General features: G+C 44.9%; 1 protein-coding gene across 3 annotated transcripts; it reads right to left on the bottom strand.

The window, feature by feature from the left end:
* Positions 1-3,354: 3,354 nt before the first annotated feature.
* On the bottom strand, positions 3,355-12,413 carry LOC119326182 (katanin p60 ATPase-containing subunit A-like 2). Of its 3 annotated transcripts, XM_037599891.1 has the most exons (22): positions 12,140-12,413; positions 11,894-12,055; positions 10,778-10,894; positions 10,540-10,671; positions 10,241-10,365; positions 9,990-10,126; positions 9,796-9,885; positions 9,638-9,690; positions 9,400-9,561; positions 8,803-8,868; positions 8,630-8,719; positions 8,136-8,211; positions 7,939-8,035; positions 7,789-7,852; positions 7,541-7,717; positions 6,864-6,986; positions 6,705-6,788; positions 4,477-4,661; positions 4,260-4,365; positions 4,129-4,188; positions 3,950-4,054; positions 3,355-3,836 (listed from the first exon to the last, which is right to left on the bottom strand). In XM_037599891.1, the coding sequence occupies exons 2-22, from the start codon at positions 11,948-11,950 to the stop codon at positions 3,723-3,725; spliced, it is 2,220 nt and encodes a 739-aa protein (XP_037455788.1). In that variant the 5' UTR covers positions 11,951-12,055; positions 12,140-12,413; the 3' UTR covers positions 3,355-3,722. The 3 variants fall into 3 exon arrangements, with proteins under 3 accessions (XP_037455788.1, XP_037455793.1, XP_037455780.1); XM_037599896.1 differs by having other exon boundaries at positions 4,260-4,398; positions 11,894-12,413; XM_037599883.1 differs by having other exon boundaries at positions 11,894-12,413.
* Positions 12,414-17,732: the final 5,319 nt, after the last annotated feature.

The following is a 17,732-nucleotide window of genomic DNA, read 5'->3' as shown; positions in this document are numbered from 1 at the left end:
CTTTGTAATACAAAGCGGGGGGAAACCCTTTTTCGTATAATGTGAGTATGCTAAAGAAGACACACTGGTGCTTTTATTTTGCTGCAGTATTATCTTGAAAACTTCCTTTTGTTTACCTTCAGAGAACTTCAACTTCGTCTTTTACAGACATGGCTAGTAACTGAGAAGCTCCAATGCTTAAGTTGGTGCACAACAAGAAATTCATGAATTGAATAAATTTATATAATGAATGTTACAATTGTTCCAGGAGCTGTACTACTGTTATTTGAATATGTGAACATTATGATTCTTCTGAGAATTGTCTAGTTATTTCTTCTGATAGGAATAATTTGAAATTGTTGTCAATTTTGTAGCCTGGGCATGCCCTGAAGCCTGAATAATATCTTTGTTAGATGAAGCTCAATCCACATCTAGTACAACAGCGCTAGCTGCTAGTAGGTCATTTGCAGACTGAAATCACTTGGTACGGTAGGCTTGTAGCCAGCCTGGGTATTGAACAACACACCTCTGACCTCTGCCTAGATTGTTCTTTACCTTTGGTCAGCAGAACAAAGCTTTGAAGGATACAGGATAACTCATATTGAGTGGCTGGAAAAGAGCTCTGGAAAGATAACATTGGACAGAACTTCAGCAAATTTATATTCAACTGAATTCATACACCCAGAGATTAGAGATAAAGATTATACTCCCTCCGTCCCATAATATAAGAACGTTTTTTACACTAGTGTAGTGTTAAAAACGTTCTTATATTTTGGGACAGAGGGAGTAGATTATAGAATGCATTGCATGCCTTTCACAGTGTGCTTTTAAAACGGATACAACTTCTGAATCCAGATTGCATAAGTAAACCTGCTTCACCAACAAAAAAAATGCAACAGCATACTACTTCTGAATTCAGACTACAGAAGAAACTGTCTCGTGGGAAAACCTCGCGGCCACCCAGTCGTCGTTGCGTGAGGGGCAGCTGCGAGGCCCCCGAGCCACCGTCGTGCCAATCGCCGTCGCACGAGGGCATGCCCACGGCCGTCGAGTCACTGTCGCCCATACGCGAGAGGCAGCCGCGCCGCAGATCCACCGTCGCCTGGGGCACAGATGCGGCCGTGGAATCGCCTGACCATGGTGCAGACTGCAGAGCCTGAGCCACCGCTGCGTGGGGAGAGTGCTGCGCCGCCGAGTCGCCGTCGTGCGGCTAGGTTATGGAGGTTTTTTCCTAATTTTCTATCACGGGCAACTCAACTCTGAAGTAAAAAAGGGGTTATCTGCTAATTTGCGTTTAAGTGGATCGTTACGAGTCCCACCTCTTATCTGTGTCGTTCGCTACAGATCCAACAGCCCACGGTAGAAATTTTCAGATTTTCACTGAAAAGTCGATACTTCGCCTTACATTTGTGTCTTACGAATACAACAATAATCAATAAAGAGTAAAAATGGTACTCATATATCTAGTGCTAACCATACACTTGATAAGACATTAATTTCTCTTAGCAAGCAAATTTCAATTTTCAAACTTCAATGTTTTGTGACCACATTAACTGAAAAGTACAAAATCTCCTAACAATCTTCTCAATCATAAAAAAAAAGGTATGGCTATATTCGAGCTAGCTACAGAGTCAATCTTTTTCATCATATAGACCATTTACTTTGTGGCCACAGTATCAACATCATTATTAATTCCTATTACAAAGTTACCGCTTGCAAATATGTACATCATTATTGGGCCTGCTGCAGACGACAACTATGTTAATGTCTGAATATATATCGTGGCCTGAATATATTTATCAGAGTATATGTTCTTGCAGTATACAACATGATGTTTGTGTTAGTAACCCAATATATGAGAGTGCTTCTCTTTTATTTATTTTTTGCTCTTGCATAGTGATCCATATGCGTGCATTACACCTGAGAAGGGCTGATTTATATTTGTCTATCTAGTCGACAACAAAGACAATAACCTACTTACTACAGTTGTATGTTATAGCTACAGTGTATTTGTATGATTAGTGCTTTTCCTAATCATTTCTTATCCAACCCATGCTTATTGGCAAATGAGAGAAATAGGCAAGGTTGATGAGAAAGAACATTTCTTTTTTTTTTCAAAGACGGTGGTGCGGCGAGATTGAAGGAACATTCCATGGTTGATGATGAAGCTGGTTTGCAAGGGTCTTGACTTGGAAAATGATGTTAATTATGAATTTGTACCTATGGTTTAATATACTCATTTATAACTCCAAGGTTCCTTCAATTCTCACATTTTATAGTTCTTAAAAAAATCTGACATTTTTTTTAGGGTACTTATTTTATTTTATTTTGAAGTGTGTTTAAATCCTGATTAAGAATGTGCAAATCTTGATTACGAATGTCCAAAGATGTATTTGTATTTGTGTTTATTCATGTAAAATAGTTTTTAAAATTCTAAGCGAAATAGATGGTTTTGAAATTCTGTTCACTGATGTATGTGTACAGCTAGTGCCAGTTTGATTCTGTGATGTAATCTGATTACACAGCACCTCCAAACGCAGTCTTGAAACTTGATACCTTTACATTTTTTTTTTTTAGAAAAGGAGGAATCACCCCCAGCCTCTGCATCTGGAAAATGCATGCGGCCATATTATTTATTATTCACAAAGACCTTATAAAGAAAAACAACAGTAAGCTCGAGGCTACCATCTAAACGACACTTGTCGCTACTCCTATCCTCTTGATGAAGATGTGCTGAATGTCTGGGCCAAATATCAAACAAACATCGCACAAAAGCCTAACCTCTAACGCCGGATGTCCCATCCAAAGCCACATAGGCGGTACTGGGTAACACTCTGGTCCGGCGCACTCTCAGTGAGTACCACACGCACACGCTGCAAAGGGCCGTCACTTCCGTCTTCCCTCGATCCCACCGCTAGCTGATTCCGTTACCAGTCCCCTTAGCGTCCGCTGTACCAAACACCTCCCTATGGAATCGGATGGCGTCGAGAAAGCTGAAATTATTGCAACCCTTTTCTCTCTTCTATAGATTGACTTGCATGCTATGTTTGTGCAGTATATTCTCGCAGTAATTGCACAAGTCTTGTCTTGTAATGCAGCTCCAGAATTCTCAAAATAATTGCTCAACGAGTGTCTTACTAAAAAATGCAGTTTCCCCAGCCATTGAAATTTTTGCGCTGCTACGCGTCCGACGGTTCCCGTCCGCTGTTTGTACGAGGGAAACGAAGGGCCTTCATTTGTTCCACAGGCTGAATAGCACCGTACGGAAATCGGACGATAAGAGTCATACGCGAAGCAATTTCGTTCAAATTTTGGACATGGTGACAAAAAAATTACAAGAAATTGATACTGCGTTCAAGTGCTGAACTTGAAAAATAAGAGGGATGCGTTTCTTTCAAATCTTAACAGAATTTATTGACATCTCAAAATCGGAAGTTACATAAAGCTTGTACTGTACAGATCAAAATTTCACCTGGCCACAGCAAACTACATACAACTTGAGGTAGCAAGGCAACATCCCTATATCATTTTTCTTTCTTTCTTTCACAAGGCCTGTAGGTCGGCACAAGAACATCAAAACCATATGATGTCAACCTCTACTCAGATCAACCAAAATGACTAGGTCAGCAAAAGCTAGTTACACGGGGGCACCTGAGGGAGCAGACAAAAACCCGACTGGTACTTGCATGTCAAGTTGTGCAATGGCAAAGCTCCAGGGCAGTTAGCAACCGTGCAAATAGTACCTACATAAAGTAGCTGAGATTTTTCTTCCTTTTTGAGCCGCCATCACCATACAGATTGTTCCACTGAATAAGGGCACTCATTGTGTTTGACTCAGATGAGAAGCTAGCACCTCCCTACAGGAAATCATGCCACTGGTTATCATGTGCTCAACAAGCAGTAAAGAACCTATTAATTGGCAGGAAGAAGGTTCCACGATTTGAGGCAAAATGTTGTGTGTTTCCCTCACCTGATCACGGGCAGATGTCAAATGCTTCATGCTAAGAGGGGGGATGGCATCATTTCCTAGCAATGCAGGCTCAGGCCTACCTTCATCTTTCGCTAAACACGCTTCCTGCACAAAACAGTAAGAATTCAGCCACACCAGTGTGTGTGCTGCAGGGGAGCAGGAAGAGCTCGTGAGCGCACCTCTTTTTCTCTTTCCAAGAGTTCAGGAATGCGCCGGAGTGCTGCAGTCATACAAAGATCCTGTGGGGAAAGGAAAGTCGATGAGAACTTGACCATACCTTCTCACTGATGAACAGCATAAGAAAACATACTTTCAAGTCGCTTCCTGAAAATCCATCAGTCGTATTGGCGAGTAGCTTTAGATCCACGTCTGGTGCCAGCTCTTCTTTGAACAGTATCTGTTCCAAAATCCTCTCTCTACTTGACGCATCAGGAAGGTTCACCATTAATATGCCAACAAGAATCAGCACCTAAGGGTTCAAGAGAAATGCTAAACGTGTCAAGTTCAGGGAAATATAGAGGCATTACCTGTGAGAGAACCTTCGAATGACTGCCTCATCAAGATCAAAGGGCCTATTTGTGGCTCCGAGAACCAATACACGTTCTTTATCCTTGGTACGCAATCCATCCCAATGTACCATAAATTCATTTTTCATCCTGCGCTTAATTTCATGCTCTACCCGACTTTCTCTGGTTCCAAGCATACTTTCAACCTGTAAAAGAAACACAAAATGTGAGCATGTCAAGGGCCTCGGTGCCCAAGACAGCAGGACCTCGACTACGTAGTTCGTAGTCGCGGTGGATAGGAGCGCTAGGGTTTTTGCCTGGCTGCTCTATGATGCGGGAGGGGAAGATAGAAGGAAATAACTTTATTGCTTATCCCTAAAGGGTGCTAACTATCTGATATATAAAGGCCCCATGGGCTAATAACAAACTAGAAACCTATACGAAATAAACTAGTCTAGGAACTAATGTGCCCGGATCAGGACTCCTGTCCAGCCTGCGCCTTGCCTGATGCGGCCGTCGGCTGCTCCTGGCCGCGCGGCCCACGTCTGTAAGACGTGCCCCACATGACATCTCTCCCCCCCTCGACGAGCAGCTCGTCCTCGAGCTGAAAAGCGGGGTAGCGCTCGACGAAACTGTCAAGATCCTCCCATGTAGCTGACGAAACTGCTTCACCCTTCCAGTGGACGAGTAGCTGGCGAACGCCGCGTGCTAGGCGCGCACGAGTCACGCGCTCTGGTTCTGGAACAGCCGCCCCGTTGTGGATCGAAGGCAATCCCGGCGGTGTAGGTGGAGGAATGCCGAAGAACTTCTTGAGGAGGCCCACGTGGAACACGTCATGGAGGCGCGAGCGTGCCGGAAGCTCAAGACGGTATGCCACGTCGTTGATCACTTCTGAAATGCGGTACGGCCCATAGAATCGTGGCTTGAGCTTGCCCCTGGTTGGCAAGTTGAGAGAGGACGCGGCGCGCTGTCGAAGGCGAAGCCAAACCCAATCGCCCACCTCATGCCGAATGTCCCGATGACGTCTGTCGTAGTAGGACTTATAGACCGCCTGTGCCTGTTGTAGACGATAGCGGACGTCCTCGATAAGTTCGTCGCGCTCAGCCATGCTCCTGGCCACTGCAGCCACCCGTGTGTCGCCGGGCTCGTAAGAGCGAATAGTGGGAGGGTCACGGCCATACACAAGCTTGAACGGAGTCTCTTGGGTTGCTGTCTGGTAGGCGGTGTTGTATATGTACTCAGCCCAGGGAAGCCACCGGAGCCACTGCTTGGGACGATCCCCGGTAAGACACCGTAAATACATCACAATGATCTTGTTAGCAACCTCCGTTTGACCATCCGACTGCGGGTGAAATGCTGACGTCATGTGCAGCTTTGTCCCCGTGAGGCGCATGAGCTCTCGCCAAAAAGCGGAGGTGAAGACGGGGTCGCGGTCAGAGACCATGGACTGCGGCACGCCATGGAGACGAACAACCTCAGCGAAGAACACCTGTGCCACTGACTCTGCCGTGTATGGGTGGGCTAACGCCACAAAATGGCAATACTTGCTGAAGCGATCCACCACGGTGAGGATGACAGACTTCCCGCCTACTCGAGGAAGCGCTTCCACGAAGTCGATGCCGATGTCAGTCCACACGCCCGTGGGTACCGGCAGCGGCAGTAGCAGCCCAGCGGGGTGCAAGTGCTCGGACTTGTACCGCTGGCAAGTACCGCAAGTGCGGATGTACTCCTGCACCGTCTTGCGAAGGTTAGGTGCGTGGAAATCGCGGCGGACACAGGGGGGAAAGCGGTCGGCGGATGGAGCGTGGACGAGGAGGAGGATCGCCTGGAACCTGATACCAAGTTGTCAAGGGCCTCGGTGCCCAAGACAGCAGGACCTCGACTACGTAGTTCGTAGTCGCGGTGGATAGGAGCGCTAGGGTTTTTGCCTGGCTGCTCTATGATGCGGGAGGGGAAGATAGAAGGAAATAACTTTATTGCTTATCCCTAAAGGGTGCTAACTATCTGATATATAAAGGCCCCATGGGCTAATAACAAACTAGAAACCTATACGAAATAAACTAGTCTAGGAACTAATGTGCCCGGATCAGGACTCCTGTCCAGCCTGCGCCTTGCCTGATGCGGCCGTCGGCTGCTCCTGGCCGCGCGGCCCACGTCTGTAAGACGTGCCCCACATGACAGAGCATAATAAGACATAAAGCAGAAGGAGAGTGCATATTTTTTATAGATGTCATTGCCTGCCTGCACACCTCATCAATGAATATTACACACGGAGATGCTTTACTTGCCAAAGAGAAAATGGCCTTCACATACTTCTCTCCATCCCCAAGCCACTGAAAAATGACCAGCTTTAACAGGATATCACACAGAGGAGCACTGCAACCAATTGTTATTTTGATTGAACATACCTTTGACATAATTCTTGACATTTCTATGTTGATAAATTTTGCACCTGATTCTGTCGCTACTGCTTTTGCAAGCATTGTCTTGCCAGTGCCAGGAGGTCCAAAGAACAATAATCCCTTAGCGGTCTGCCAAGATGAAAGTGGTACCTCAATGCAGTGAGTTATCAACCTTCACACCACATTTCTTTTTCATGTAAAACATTCATCCCTAATATACTTCTTGTATCTCCCCATAACCCAGTATCCAGCTGTTCCAATAATTTTAAAAATCTCAACAACAACAACAAAATCATAAGGTCTTTATTAGAGCACCATCCTAATTCCTAGTTACTACAGTTTGCTAATAAAGTAACCACAAACACAATCATGTTGTGAGGCAACCAAATTTATAAATTTGTAATTTGAACATCAAGGTTACTCTGTTTTGGTGGACCGTATTTTGGTTACACTTTGAAACTGAAGACTGAAACATTCTAGGTTTCGCCAAAACTGAAGAGAAGTGCACACATGATATAAAAGAGAACTCGATAGTGAATATTAAATATTTATCATGTTCAGGTGTGTCAGGTCACTCTTCCCACCATCGATATCTATCATGCTTGAATTTATGTTTGAAAAAATCTCGACACTATGCTTAGATGCAATATATCAAGACCAAATAGCTGAATGTACATGAGTACCTTTAGTAGCTGCTCTCTGCTGAATAATCCAGGTCTTCTTAGAGGGAGAATGATCAAATCCTTTAACGTCTTTTTTACATCCTCTAGGGCTCCAATATCGTCAAAGGATACTTGAATATTATCGGGTTCAATTATATCTGACAGGATCTCTCTCTCGTATTCATTTTCTACCAAATCCTGAAAAAAAAAGACTTAGATGAATTTAAGCATCAGGGACTTTTGAATAGCTAGACAGAGAGGAGGGACACCTTTAGTTCTTTCTTTGAAGAACTACTTTCCATGCTCTTTATACCTCTAAGCCCATAACTGAGACTGCAACCATAAAGTTAACTTAGCATTCCACAGAAACACCTAACTGAAGTTTATTTTGATGTCTAATAGTTGCATCATCTATTTACCTTTCTGTTGATAGTATGAGATTGGCATCCCCAGGAATATTGGGTTCATTATGCGAAAAGTGATAACAAACAGCAGTACCAACAACCTTATCCATCTCTGAAATAAATTAGAAAATCACAAGTTTTCATTATCTATATTTATTATTAAAAATATATAAACAAGTGATCCATGACTGAGAATACAAGGATCAACTTACCATCATGAGTTAGTAATTGATCCTTGATGGGTAATTCTTCAATATTGTCGCATTCCATTCCACGGTCGGTCAGAAACTAGATTATAAACCAATGTAATAATCATGTATACCGAAGGTGTCACTCACAATTTTCATAGTTTTGATCAAGGATGGAAAAGAACAGTGGAGGACATTTGTAACTCAAGGTACCAAATACCACCATTCTAGCAAATGTTGTCCCACATCTATCGGTGGTTTCTAAGGGGATATTTTAATAGTACATTGATTACAATGGCATGAAATTTTTTAATCAGTCAAGTAGAGCACCACAAAGTCCTTTAGAGAACTGCTTTTGTATAACGAGCACTACATAAGTTTACATTTCAATCAGATAGCAAGTTAGAAACTTAAATATGCAATTAAGTTTCTCGAGCAAACAGTCCTACATATATACTTTTAGGGCCCCACTATAAAATTACTGTCAACTTCTTTAAAGACTCCCTGTTGCAGCTTACCTTACGAAGATTAACGGCGTTCGCTTGCCCTCTAAGGTTTTCAGCCTCAGTTCTTAGCAGTTTATTCAACTCTGATAGCTCTCCGTCGTCCTAACAGAAAACAAGAATCTCTAGGTTAGATAAAATACTACATGCAAGCTAAAGGTTAACAGAAATGGTATGGTTAACATTACCTCTGGAAGTTGAATGGAAATTTTGTTAGGGAAAATATTATTTGGACGCTTCATTCGAGACGAGCCCTGCATTTTTTCAATTATTTGTTAGAGTAGTTCTCAAGCATTCTACATCATGCATCTTCATACGCCTACAAACAATATGTAAAGGATTAAAGTCTAGGGAGAGCATGTCAACTAGGGACTCGGAAGAGATAACCCTGCTGGCTCTACGAAACCCCGGAAGAGGTAATCCTGTTGGATGTGACTAAAAAAAGACCAGGGCACTCTATTAACATACATTCAACATAACAATATAAAGCTAACAAAAGGAGAGGGGCAAGGGAAATATCTGTTGCATGCCGATTAGTGAGTTCAGGCATTCACAAACCTCCGGTGGTAGGAGTTGGTTTGGGTTTAGTCTAATGTGTTTGTCCTTAAGAGTTTAGCTAGTCTGATTGATCTGGGCTATCCTACATTTCGCCCCTGTCTCAATCATTTCTGAGATATAGGGGTTTCAACCTATCTAACGTTCCTTCCTATTCTACCACAAAAATACCAATCCCATGGCAACTTAACCGCTGTGTTATAGTTTCTAAAGGGGATTGAGTAGCATACCATATCATTTGTGTCTTTCTCAGTTTGAGTTCCAATTATCAGAACACCATGTGGGAGTTCATTCCCTAGTGGTGCATGTGATTCTTTTCTTCCAGTCAGTGTCTTCTCCAGGTCCTTCAGTAACACAATCAAAGTGCTGCTAACACCCTGTTCTGAAATAACCTGAAAGGCAATGAAAATCATATTGTGGCAGCCTGTAGAAGATTAGATTTCAGATAAATATGACCACACTCAGTACCTCCATTAACTCAACTACACCAAGTGTCTCAACTTGACGATAACCAGAAGAGTCTGGGCGAAGTTCAATATAGAAATTTTGAACAGTGAATCACAAATAGGATCATAAAAGTATCAGTAGGTAACAAAATGCCCATTGCACGGCAATTTCAGACTAACCAGGAAGCTGAAGAGAATCAACAATGAGAAGTCTAGCACCAAAATGCTTTGCAAGTGCCTTTATTAGTGTTTCCAGGTAAATTTCAGATCCTAGAAGCATTTTGCAAAATAGTTTAATAAGTAGCACAAACAAGTATAACAAAATGGCCAATCAGAGAGTTAATCTAAAAGAACAAAGAAATGCTGAAAAATACCAGATGGACCAGATAATAGAACTCGTGGGTTTAATGAGGAAATTCCTGATAATTTTTTCGTGAGCTCCTTATCCATGTGTATGAATTTTTCAAAGTGTACGGATGCAAATGATGAGAGTATGGTCTTTGTATTCTCACTGCATGAAATGAGGACAGATGATTACATAAATAATCAGAAGAAGGTGATCAAAAAACATAATAAATCTCATAAATAATGGTAGCTGCTGAAACAATTCGGCTAAGAATATTACTTGAGATAGTATGGGAAATTGTCAAGTGTACATTGAATATCATCCGGACCAATAATTCCTTGTTTCAGTCCATCCTTAAAAGCTGAAATGGCTGATTCTGAGAATGGTGCTTCTGGGTGGAAAATCTGCCAGCAGGTTAAGGTTCACTCCCAGGATTTGAGAGAAAAAGTCAAACTAGCAAACTTGAAAGCTTTTATCATTATCAGAGTAACTACTACTGGTGAAATCCATGCAGACAGCACAGATGCCAGAAAAGGGCAAAATACATTGTAAGAACAGATTATGCTTAAAAAGGATACATAGGCAAGCTTGCAAAAGACAATCTTATCCCCCCTTACAAGGTGACATGCATGGCCTTTCTGAAGTTTTGAACCATTTAGTTGAACCAGTCCTTTTTTTCCCATGACATTTAACTCACATCGATCGGGTTGCTGCAGGAATAAACAGCACAATGTTTATGCAAGAAACAAGAAATACAACAAAGTGACTGCACTCTGTTATTGCAGAATCATAACAAGGTTACCAGTAGTCCAGTACCTCACAAAGACGCCTAAGCCTGCATAGTACACGGCTGGCATCTCTGATAAAAAATTGGCATTGATCACCAGAGCCGACATAGACTACATTGTCGAAGAGGAGCCGGGATGCAAGAACCTGCAATCAATGGTGGTTTGTATCAGGTAGCGATTAAGGTGATTCACACATAGGTGACAATAAAGAAGGAATGAGTCAGCAGACCATGGTCATACAATGTTTCACATTCGATATGCTAAAGTTCTCGCCAAGATGTTACCATTTTTTTTTTGTAAAACCACACAGAACCGGTTGCGGTGCAATCTTCAAACTAAAAAAAATTCACTTGTACTGCGCCTTTCTGTGAGTGGTTAATCTACATTACTTTTCTGAATCAACAGTACGCGCTCTTGACTCAAGCAAACTCCAAGAACCATCAAGAAAACGCAGACGTGTTGAATTCGTTCCACTAACGAACCTGAAGATTGCGAACAGATGCAAGCGAGCTCTAAAAAACAGAGGCATTCGCCCCGAAATGAGTAAAAGATGGGATCCTGACGAACTGTTGGCGATTAGAGAATCTTAAAGAGAATGGACAACCAAGAAGCCAACTACCCTTAGTCACAAATCTGCACAGTACATGATTTTTCTTAAACCTCAAGTGTACAGGTGCTACACCCAAAACCATGGAATCCCCAAAAACCATAAATCCTGCAGCATTTTGACTCGAGCATCCCCCAACGATTCCCCAAAACTATCACGAAACCACGCAAACATGGCATCCGAGTTTCACGAGTGGACCGCGTATCTTAGATATGGAGACCAACCCACGCACAGAACCATCTAAGATTAACAGAGCATGCGCTCGCAAAACGGAATCCCGAGGCTGACGAGAATGTAGAACCAAACTGTCGTAGATGACCAACGAACGCACATATAACCATCTAGAAATAGATTAACAGAGACGGAAACCAGGAGATTACTGACGAGAATGTATAACCAAACTATGGTGGATATCTAGACCAACGAACGCACAGAACAACAGATTAATAGAGTATTCGCTTGCAAAGACAGAATCCCTAGGGCCAGATTAATGTAGAACCAAACTCAATATCCCCAAGTGCGAACGCATTCACGCACCTGTTCTTTGTGCAACTTCAGACGCGCCCACGGCACCCGCTTCATGCCCGCGGACATATTGCGCGCCGCCCCAGGAGACCTCGAGCTCTTCCCCGCCTCCGCGGCCACGGGCGTCTCCCTGGGTTTCCCCGTCTCCGCATCCCCCTTTGGCGTCGCCTCCGCCTGCGACGCCAGGTGTCACCCCGAGACGTCCAAACCGAAACGGAGTTCTCGCGCGGGGAAGGAGCCACCAAGGACCGAGCTCACCTTGTGGCGCTTGGGGGGGCGAATGGAGAGCGAGGGCGAAGAAGGCGGCGTGGTGGAAGGAGACGAGAAGGCGGCGTGGTGGAAGGAGACGACGAAGGCGGCGTGGTGGAACGAGACGACGAAGACGGCGAATAAGGGCGCTTCCGGCCGCCACTTCCCCCGCTACCGCCGCCACTCCCCCCGCTACCGCCGCTGCCATCGGCGGGAGCGTCCGCCATGGCTGGCGGTCGCCGAGGACGAGGGTTCTGTTTCTGTTTTCGGAAATATTCTTCTGCCCCGGATTTCTGCTAGTATTGTTTTCAAGCGAGAAAAGGAGGGACTTGACTTTATTAGGAGGAGTTCCGGTGACAATTTCTTGGGGCCACCTGTCAAGTGGATAAGTCGGTTGGATTCTCAGTTTCTACAGGAGTGTTTTGACGCTCGAGCACACATGAGCCCTTTATCTGTACCGTGTAGACCGTATGGGCTCCGTCGTGTACGATGGGGCCGTTAGAGCAACTCCAATGGGCCGACCCAAACGAACGGCGCATATGTCCGCTTTGTGTTTGTTTGGATTGGCCGCCCGCCTGGCATCCGCCTTGTTTTGCATTTGGGTCGGCCGCCTGCCTAACACGCTGACCCATTTTCATGTTTGCACTCAATTCTTAAAAAAGGCCCACGGCGCATAGATCATGCCAGCGGCCATGTCTCATGCCGGAACCATGCCAGCGTCGGTATACATTGCCGGTTTCAAAAAATATCATCGCACAGTTTGCGCCGGCACTCGCCAGCGGCCGGCACACATGCTAGCACACAAAAAAAGGGGGGGACTTGAGTTCGACCGTGCCATCGCGGGTCATGCCAGCACACAAGCCGGCATACAAAAAAGGAAGGCGCTCGCGGCCACGAGATCACTCGTCGGTGAACTTGAGCGTGTCTGTAAGGCATATTTATCCCTTAAGTGTTTTGGTGATTGATGACAATGCTTTTGCGGACTAATCGTGTGCCTTGAGTCTCTCAGATACTTCATCACTAGGCACAAGACGATTCGGTGCCCCTCGGAGACTATTGAAGTCGGCGTTGTTCTACGTTTCTCTTTGGTGGAGTTGAGTCGTAGGAGAGCCGTACTATTAAGAGGGGGTCCGCGTCGGAAAGGTTTGGGTGGAATCAACACGTACACTTGTCCCTCCTTTCCCTGCACTTTGGAGCTGCCCTTCGTTATCTTGGTTGTGCGGAAACCTGGCGACTACTGCTGTACTTACGGTAGTACCGCAGGTATAAGCGGTAGTACCGCTGGGTGTCACGGTAGTACCGTCCCTCCGGAGCGGTAGTACCGCGGCACCCAGGCCTTGTGCCGCTCCAGTGCGGTAGTAGGGGCGGATGTAATTTTTTACATCCGCGCCCACCACGGTAGTACCGCTCGTCCAGCGCGGTAGTACCGCGGGGGCTCACGGTAGTACCGCTCCCTAGGAGTCGTAGTACCGTGGCCCTCCGACCTAGTATCGCAGTGTCACGGTAGTAGGCGCGGATGTAATTTTTTACATCCGCGCCGGCCACGGTAGTACCGCGCCTCGCAAGCGGTAGTACCGCGTCGGGTTTTTGCACCACCCCAGTTTCAGCGGAAGTAGGCACGGATGTAATTTATTTCGTCCGCGCCCTTCCCAGGCCGTGACTCTCCTGCCTTGCGGTAGTACCGCAAGGGGGAGCGGTAGTACCGCGCAAGCGGTAGTACTGCCCCCTAGTCAGGCTATTTCCGGCCTGTGCTGCTGCCGCGGTACTACCGTGGTCGTCCACGGTAGTACCGCGCAGCCTCGCGGTAGTACCGCGCCCCTGGAGCGGTAGTACCGTGTGTCGCGGACTGAACATGTGGATAACGGTTGGATTTTTCCCACGACTATATAAGGGGTGTCTTCTACCTCTAGTCGACTACCTCTTCCACCTCTAAGCTCCATTGTTGCTTCAAGCTCCATTTTCGCCCGATCTCTCTCCCTAGCCAATCAAACTTGTTGATTTGCTCGGGATTGGGTGACAAGGGCCCGATCTACACTTCCACCACAGGATATTTGATTCCCCCCCACTTATCCCTTGCGGATCTTGTTACTCTTGGGTGTTGAGCACCCTAGACGGTTGAGGTCACCTCGAAGCCATACTCCATTGTGGTGAAGCTTCGTGGTGTTGTTGTTGTTGGGAGCCTCCGATTGTTGTGGAGATTGCTCCAACCTTGCTTGTAAAGGTTCGGTCGCCGCCTTCAAGGGCACCAATAGTGGAATCACGGCATCTCGCATCGTGTGAGGGCGTGAGGAGAATACGGTGGCCCTAGTGGCTTCTTGGGGAGCATTGTGCCTCCACACCGCTCTAACGGAGACGTACTTCCCCTTAAAAGGAAGGAACTCCGGTAACACATCCTTGTCTCCACCGGCTCCACTCTTGGTTATTTCGTGCCTTTACTTTTGCAAGCCTACTTGTCTTACTTCCTTGCTTGCTTGTATGCTAGTTGTTCTTGCATCATATAGGTTGCTCACCTAGTTGCACATCTAGACAACCTATTTTGTTGCAAAGTTTAATTTGGTAAAGAAAAGCTTATAAATTGTTAGTTGCCTATTCACCCCCCTCCTAGTCAACCATATCGATCCTTTCAATTGGTATCAGAGCCTCGTCTCTTTTTAAGGACTTTACCGTCCAAAGAGTATGGTTGATGTCGTAGATGAGGTGGGAGAGCACTCCGGTGCGAACCCGATCTCATCTACGGGAGATGGGGGTAACTTGATCTCACGTGAGGAATTCAATGTGGCTTTGGAAACATTGAAAACCTCCATGACGACCGAGGTCAAGGACATGTTTAAGGAATTCCTAGAAGGACTTAAACAATCTACCTCGCCGATGAAAGTGGGTGATCCCACCAACAAGGTGACGGATGCTCCCTCCGATAAGGGGGAAGCTAACATTGATAAGAGTCCTTCTATTAGTATGGTACCAACATCTTTGCCCATGTGGAACCTCCGACTTATGGAGGGCCAATCCCCTCCACTCATTTGAATCATGCCGGTCCTCCTCCTAAATATGAGAAACATGAAGATTTTGATTCTTGGATCTATCGCTTTAAGCGTCATTTGAAACATGTGAACACTAACCTTTGGAGAATCATTAAAGAAGGTTTTTATCCTCATGACCCAAGCAACTTCACCCCTCGAGAAGCCGTGGACAATCAATTCAATGAGAGTGATCTCTTCATCATCCAAGATGCAATCCTTCCCGAAGATCTCCCTCATCTTCGACCCCATGTCATGGCTAAAGAAGCATGGAAATGTGTCGAGGGTCTCTATCGTGGAAGTGCTAGCATTCAACGCTCCAACTATGAAGTGGTGCAAGATGAAGCCGATGAGTTTGCAATGAAAGAAGATGAAGAACCTCGTGAGCTCTTCCGAAGAGTGACCAAACTCACGGTCGCACTTCGAGATCATGGAAGCAAGTACACGGATGACAATTGGATCAAGCGGAAGTTTCTCAAGGCCATGATGCCCTACAACAAGGCCATGTCCTCCGTCATTCGTCAACGACCGGACTTCCACTCCATGACCTCAAGTGAAGTGTTGGATGAGTTCGTTGCAATGAGCATCTTGGACAAGACCGCCGACAATGCGGTGCTCCGTTCTCAAAGAGCAAAGAAGCCTAACCTTGCTTTGAAGGCCAAGGTTACTATGGAAGAAGAGGAAGAAGTGGAAGATGAGGAAAGCAACCCCGAAGACACCAAGTTTGATTACCATGAGCACATGGCCCTTGCTTCAAGACAATTTTGGAGCAAGAAGAGTTCAAGACCCAACTTCAACAAGAACAACTCAAGTGGCGTCAAGGGCAAGCAACGAGTTAGAACTCGCTTCAACTGTGGCAATGTGAGCCTCGTTGTGGATTGTCCTTACGAGAAGCGGGAAGACAACGGTGGCAAGTTCATCCGAAAAGACAAAGCCAAATCCTTCCCCAACAAGAACAACTTCGCCAAGAAGACTCCCACTCGTGGGTTGGTGGTTCAAGAAGAATACCAAGAGGATGACGATGATGATGAAAATGAAGAAGCAATGGCCATGGCGTCCGTTGCCATTGCTACTACTCCCCGGGTCTCTCTCTTCGAATCACCCAACGAAAACATCGCCGCCAGATGCCTCATGGCTAAAGCTTCAAACAAGGTAACCCCCAACATCATAACCACCATCATTACTAATCCCTCCTTGGAGGATTGCATTGATGAACATGTTGAGTCTAATGAGGAAGTGAATGAATTTGAGTCTTTTATGAGTAAGCTCAAGGGAAAGTCCAAGAAGCACTTTGTTGCTCTCTTGGAACAACTTGGTGAGGCCAATGACATGATCGAGGCTCACGAAGAAACCATCTCCAAGATGGAAGGTCATAGTCGTGACTATGCCGATGAGATATCGGATCTCTCTAATGCTCTTGAGGAAGAGCGTGTGCATCATTTGACTCTTGAGGAGTCACACAATGATGACCATGCTAAGTTAAAGAAAGATCTTGATCATGCTCTTGTCGTGTCTCGTGTGCTAACATCCGAGAAGGCTAAACTTGGGGTTGATCATGCTAGACTCAAAGAGGAGTTTGAGATACTTGACAAGGCCCACAAGGTCTTGAAGGGTACTCATGCTAACCTCAAAGAGTCTCATGCTCAACTCCAAGTTAAGCTAATCAAGGAAAAGGCCACCTTTCCTCATATGGTATTAATTGATAACGCATGTGCTACTAACCCATGTTGTGAGCATGTGCATCTTGTGGAGGAGAATGCCAAGTTGAAGGATCAACATGAGAAAGGCCTTGTGACTTGCATTCAAGGTGAGAAGAACCTCAACGACCTTTTGAGCAATCAAAAGGAAGTTGTGGCCAAAGAAGGAATTGGGTTTGCACCCAAGTCCAAGAGCAAGAAGAAGAAGAACAACAAGACCAAACGTCCTCCTCCTCTCAAACAAACATTTGTGAAAGAGGGAGAGGGTGCTCCTAAGAAGAAGAAGGAGAAAGTGAAGGGAGTTGATGTCCAAAAGGGCAAAAGCATTTCCTCAAACAAAGCCGGCGACTTTAACCCGTCATATGTGTTGTGCCGTGCTAGTGATGGACATGTTTATGCTAAATTTGTTGGTTCTTCTTATGAGTACATTGAATGGTCTATTTGGGTTCCCAAGTGTGACGCCCGGGTAATTAAGCTACAGTGATCCTCTGCTAATGGTGCCACGTCACCTCGTTTATAGTTGCTAATCTCGAGTTAGTTCGAAACCGATTCAAATTCAAATTCAAAAATAGGCAAACAATAAAAGTTTTCAAATATTAAAACTAAAATGTTCGGAGTGAACCAAATATTGCATAGATAATTATGGTGGAGAAACCACACTTTTATAAAATGTTTAAATACTGTTAAATGAATAAAAGAGTAGCAAAAACAATTATTTTAATGCTTTAAAAATAATAAACATTTTCAAAACTAAATTGTTATAAGTATTAAACTATTGTGGCAGTGGCATAATTTGTAAAATCCTATTTAGGTGCCACTTTGGTAATTTACTAAAACTAAAATAATAGGAAACTAAAAGAAAGCAAAGTATAAAAAAAACAGAAAACA

The sequence above is a fragment of the Triticum dicoccoides genome, chromosome 1B (assembly GCF_002162155.2).
Source record: "Triticum dicoccoides isolate Atlit2015 ecotype Zavitan chromosome 1B, WEW_v2.0, whole genome shotgun sequence".
In the NCBI taxonomy this organism is placed as follows: Eukaryota; Viridiplantae; Streptophyta; class Magnoliopsida; order Poales; family Poaceae; genus Triticum; species Triticum dicoccoides.
Note: the sequence above shows the minus strand (reverse complement) of the source record. Positions and strands in the feature narration are given on the sequence as shown.

What these genes read in the sequence shown, in the direction of transcription:
- LOC119326182 (XM_037599896.1), bottom strand. Translation starts at nt 11,950, where the DNA reads ATGTCCGCGGGCATGAAGCGGGTGCCGTGGGCGCGTCTGAAGTTGCAC. An exon ending in AATTTCCCATACTATCTCAA is followed by an intron (nt 10,127 to 10,240) that starts GTAATATTCTTA and finishes CATTTCATGCAG; the next exon opens with TGAGAATACAAAGACCATAC. An exon ending in TGTCAAGAATTATGTCAAAG is followed by an intron (nt 6,789 to 6,863) that starts GTATGTTCAATC and finishes GTCATTTTTCAG; the next exon opens with TGGCTTGGGGATGGAGAGAA.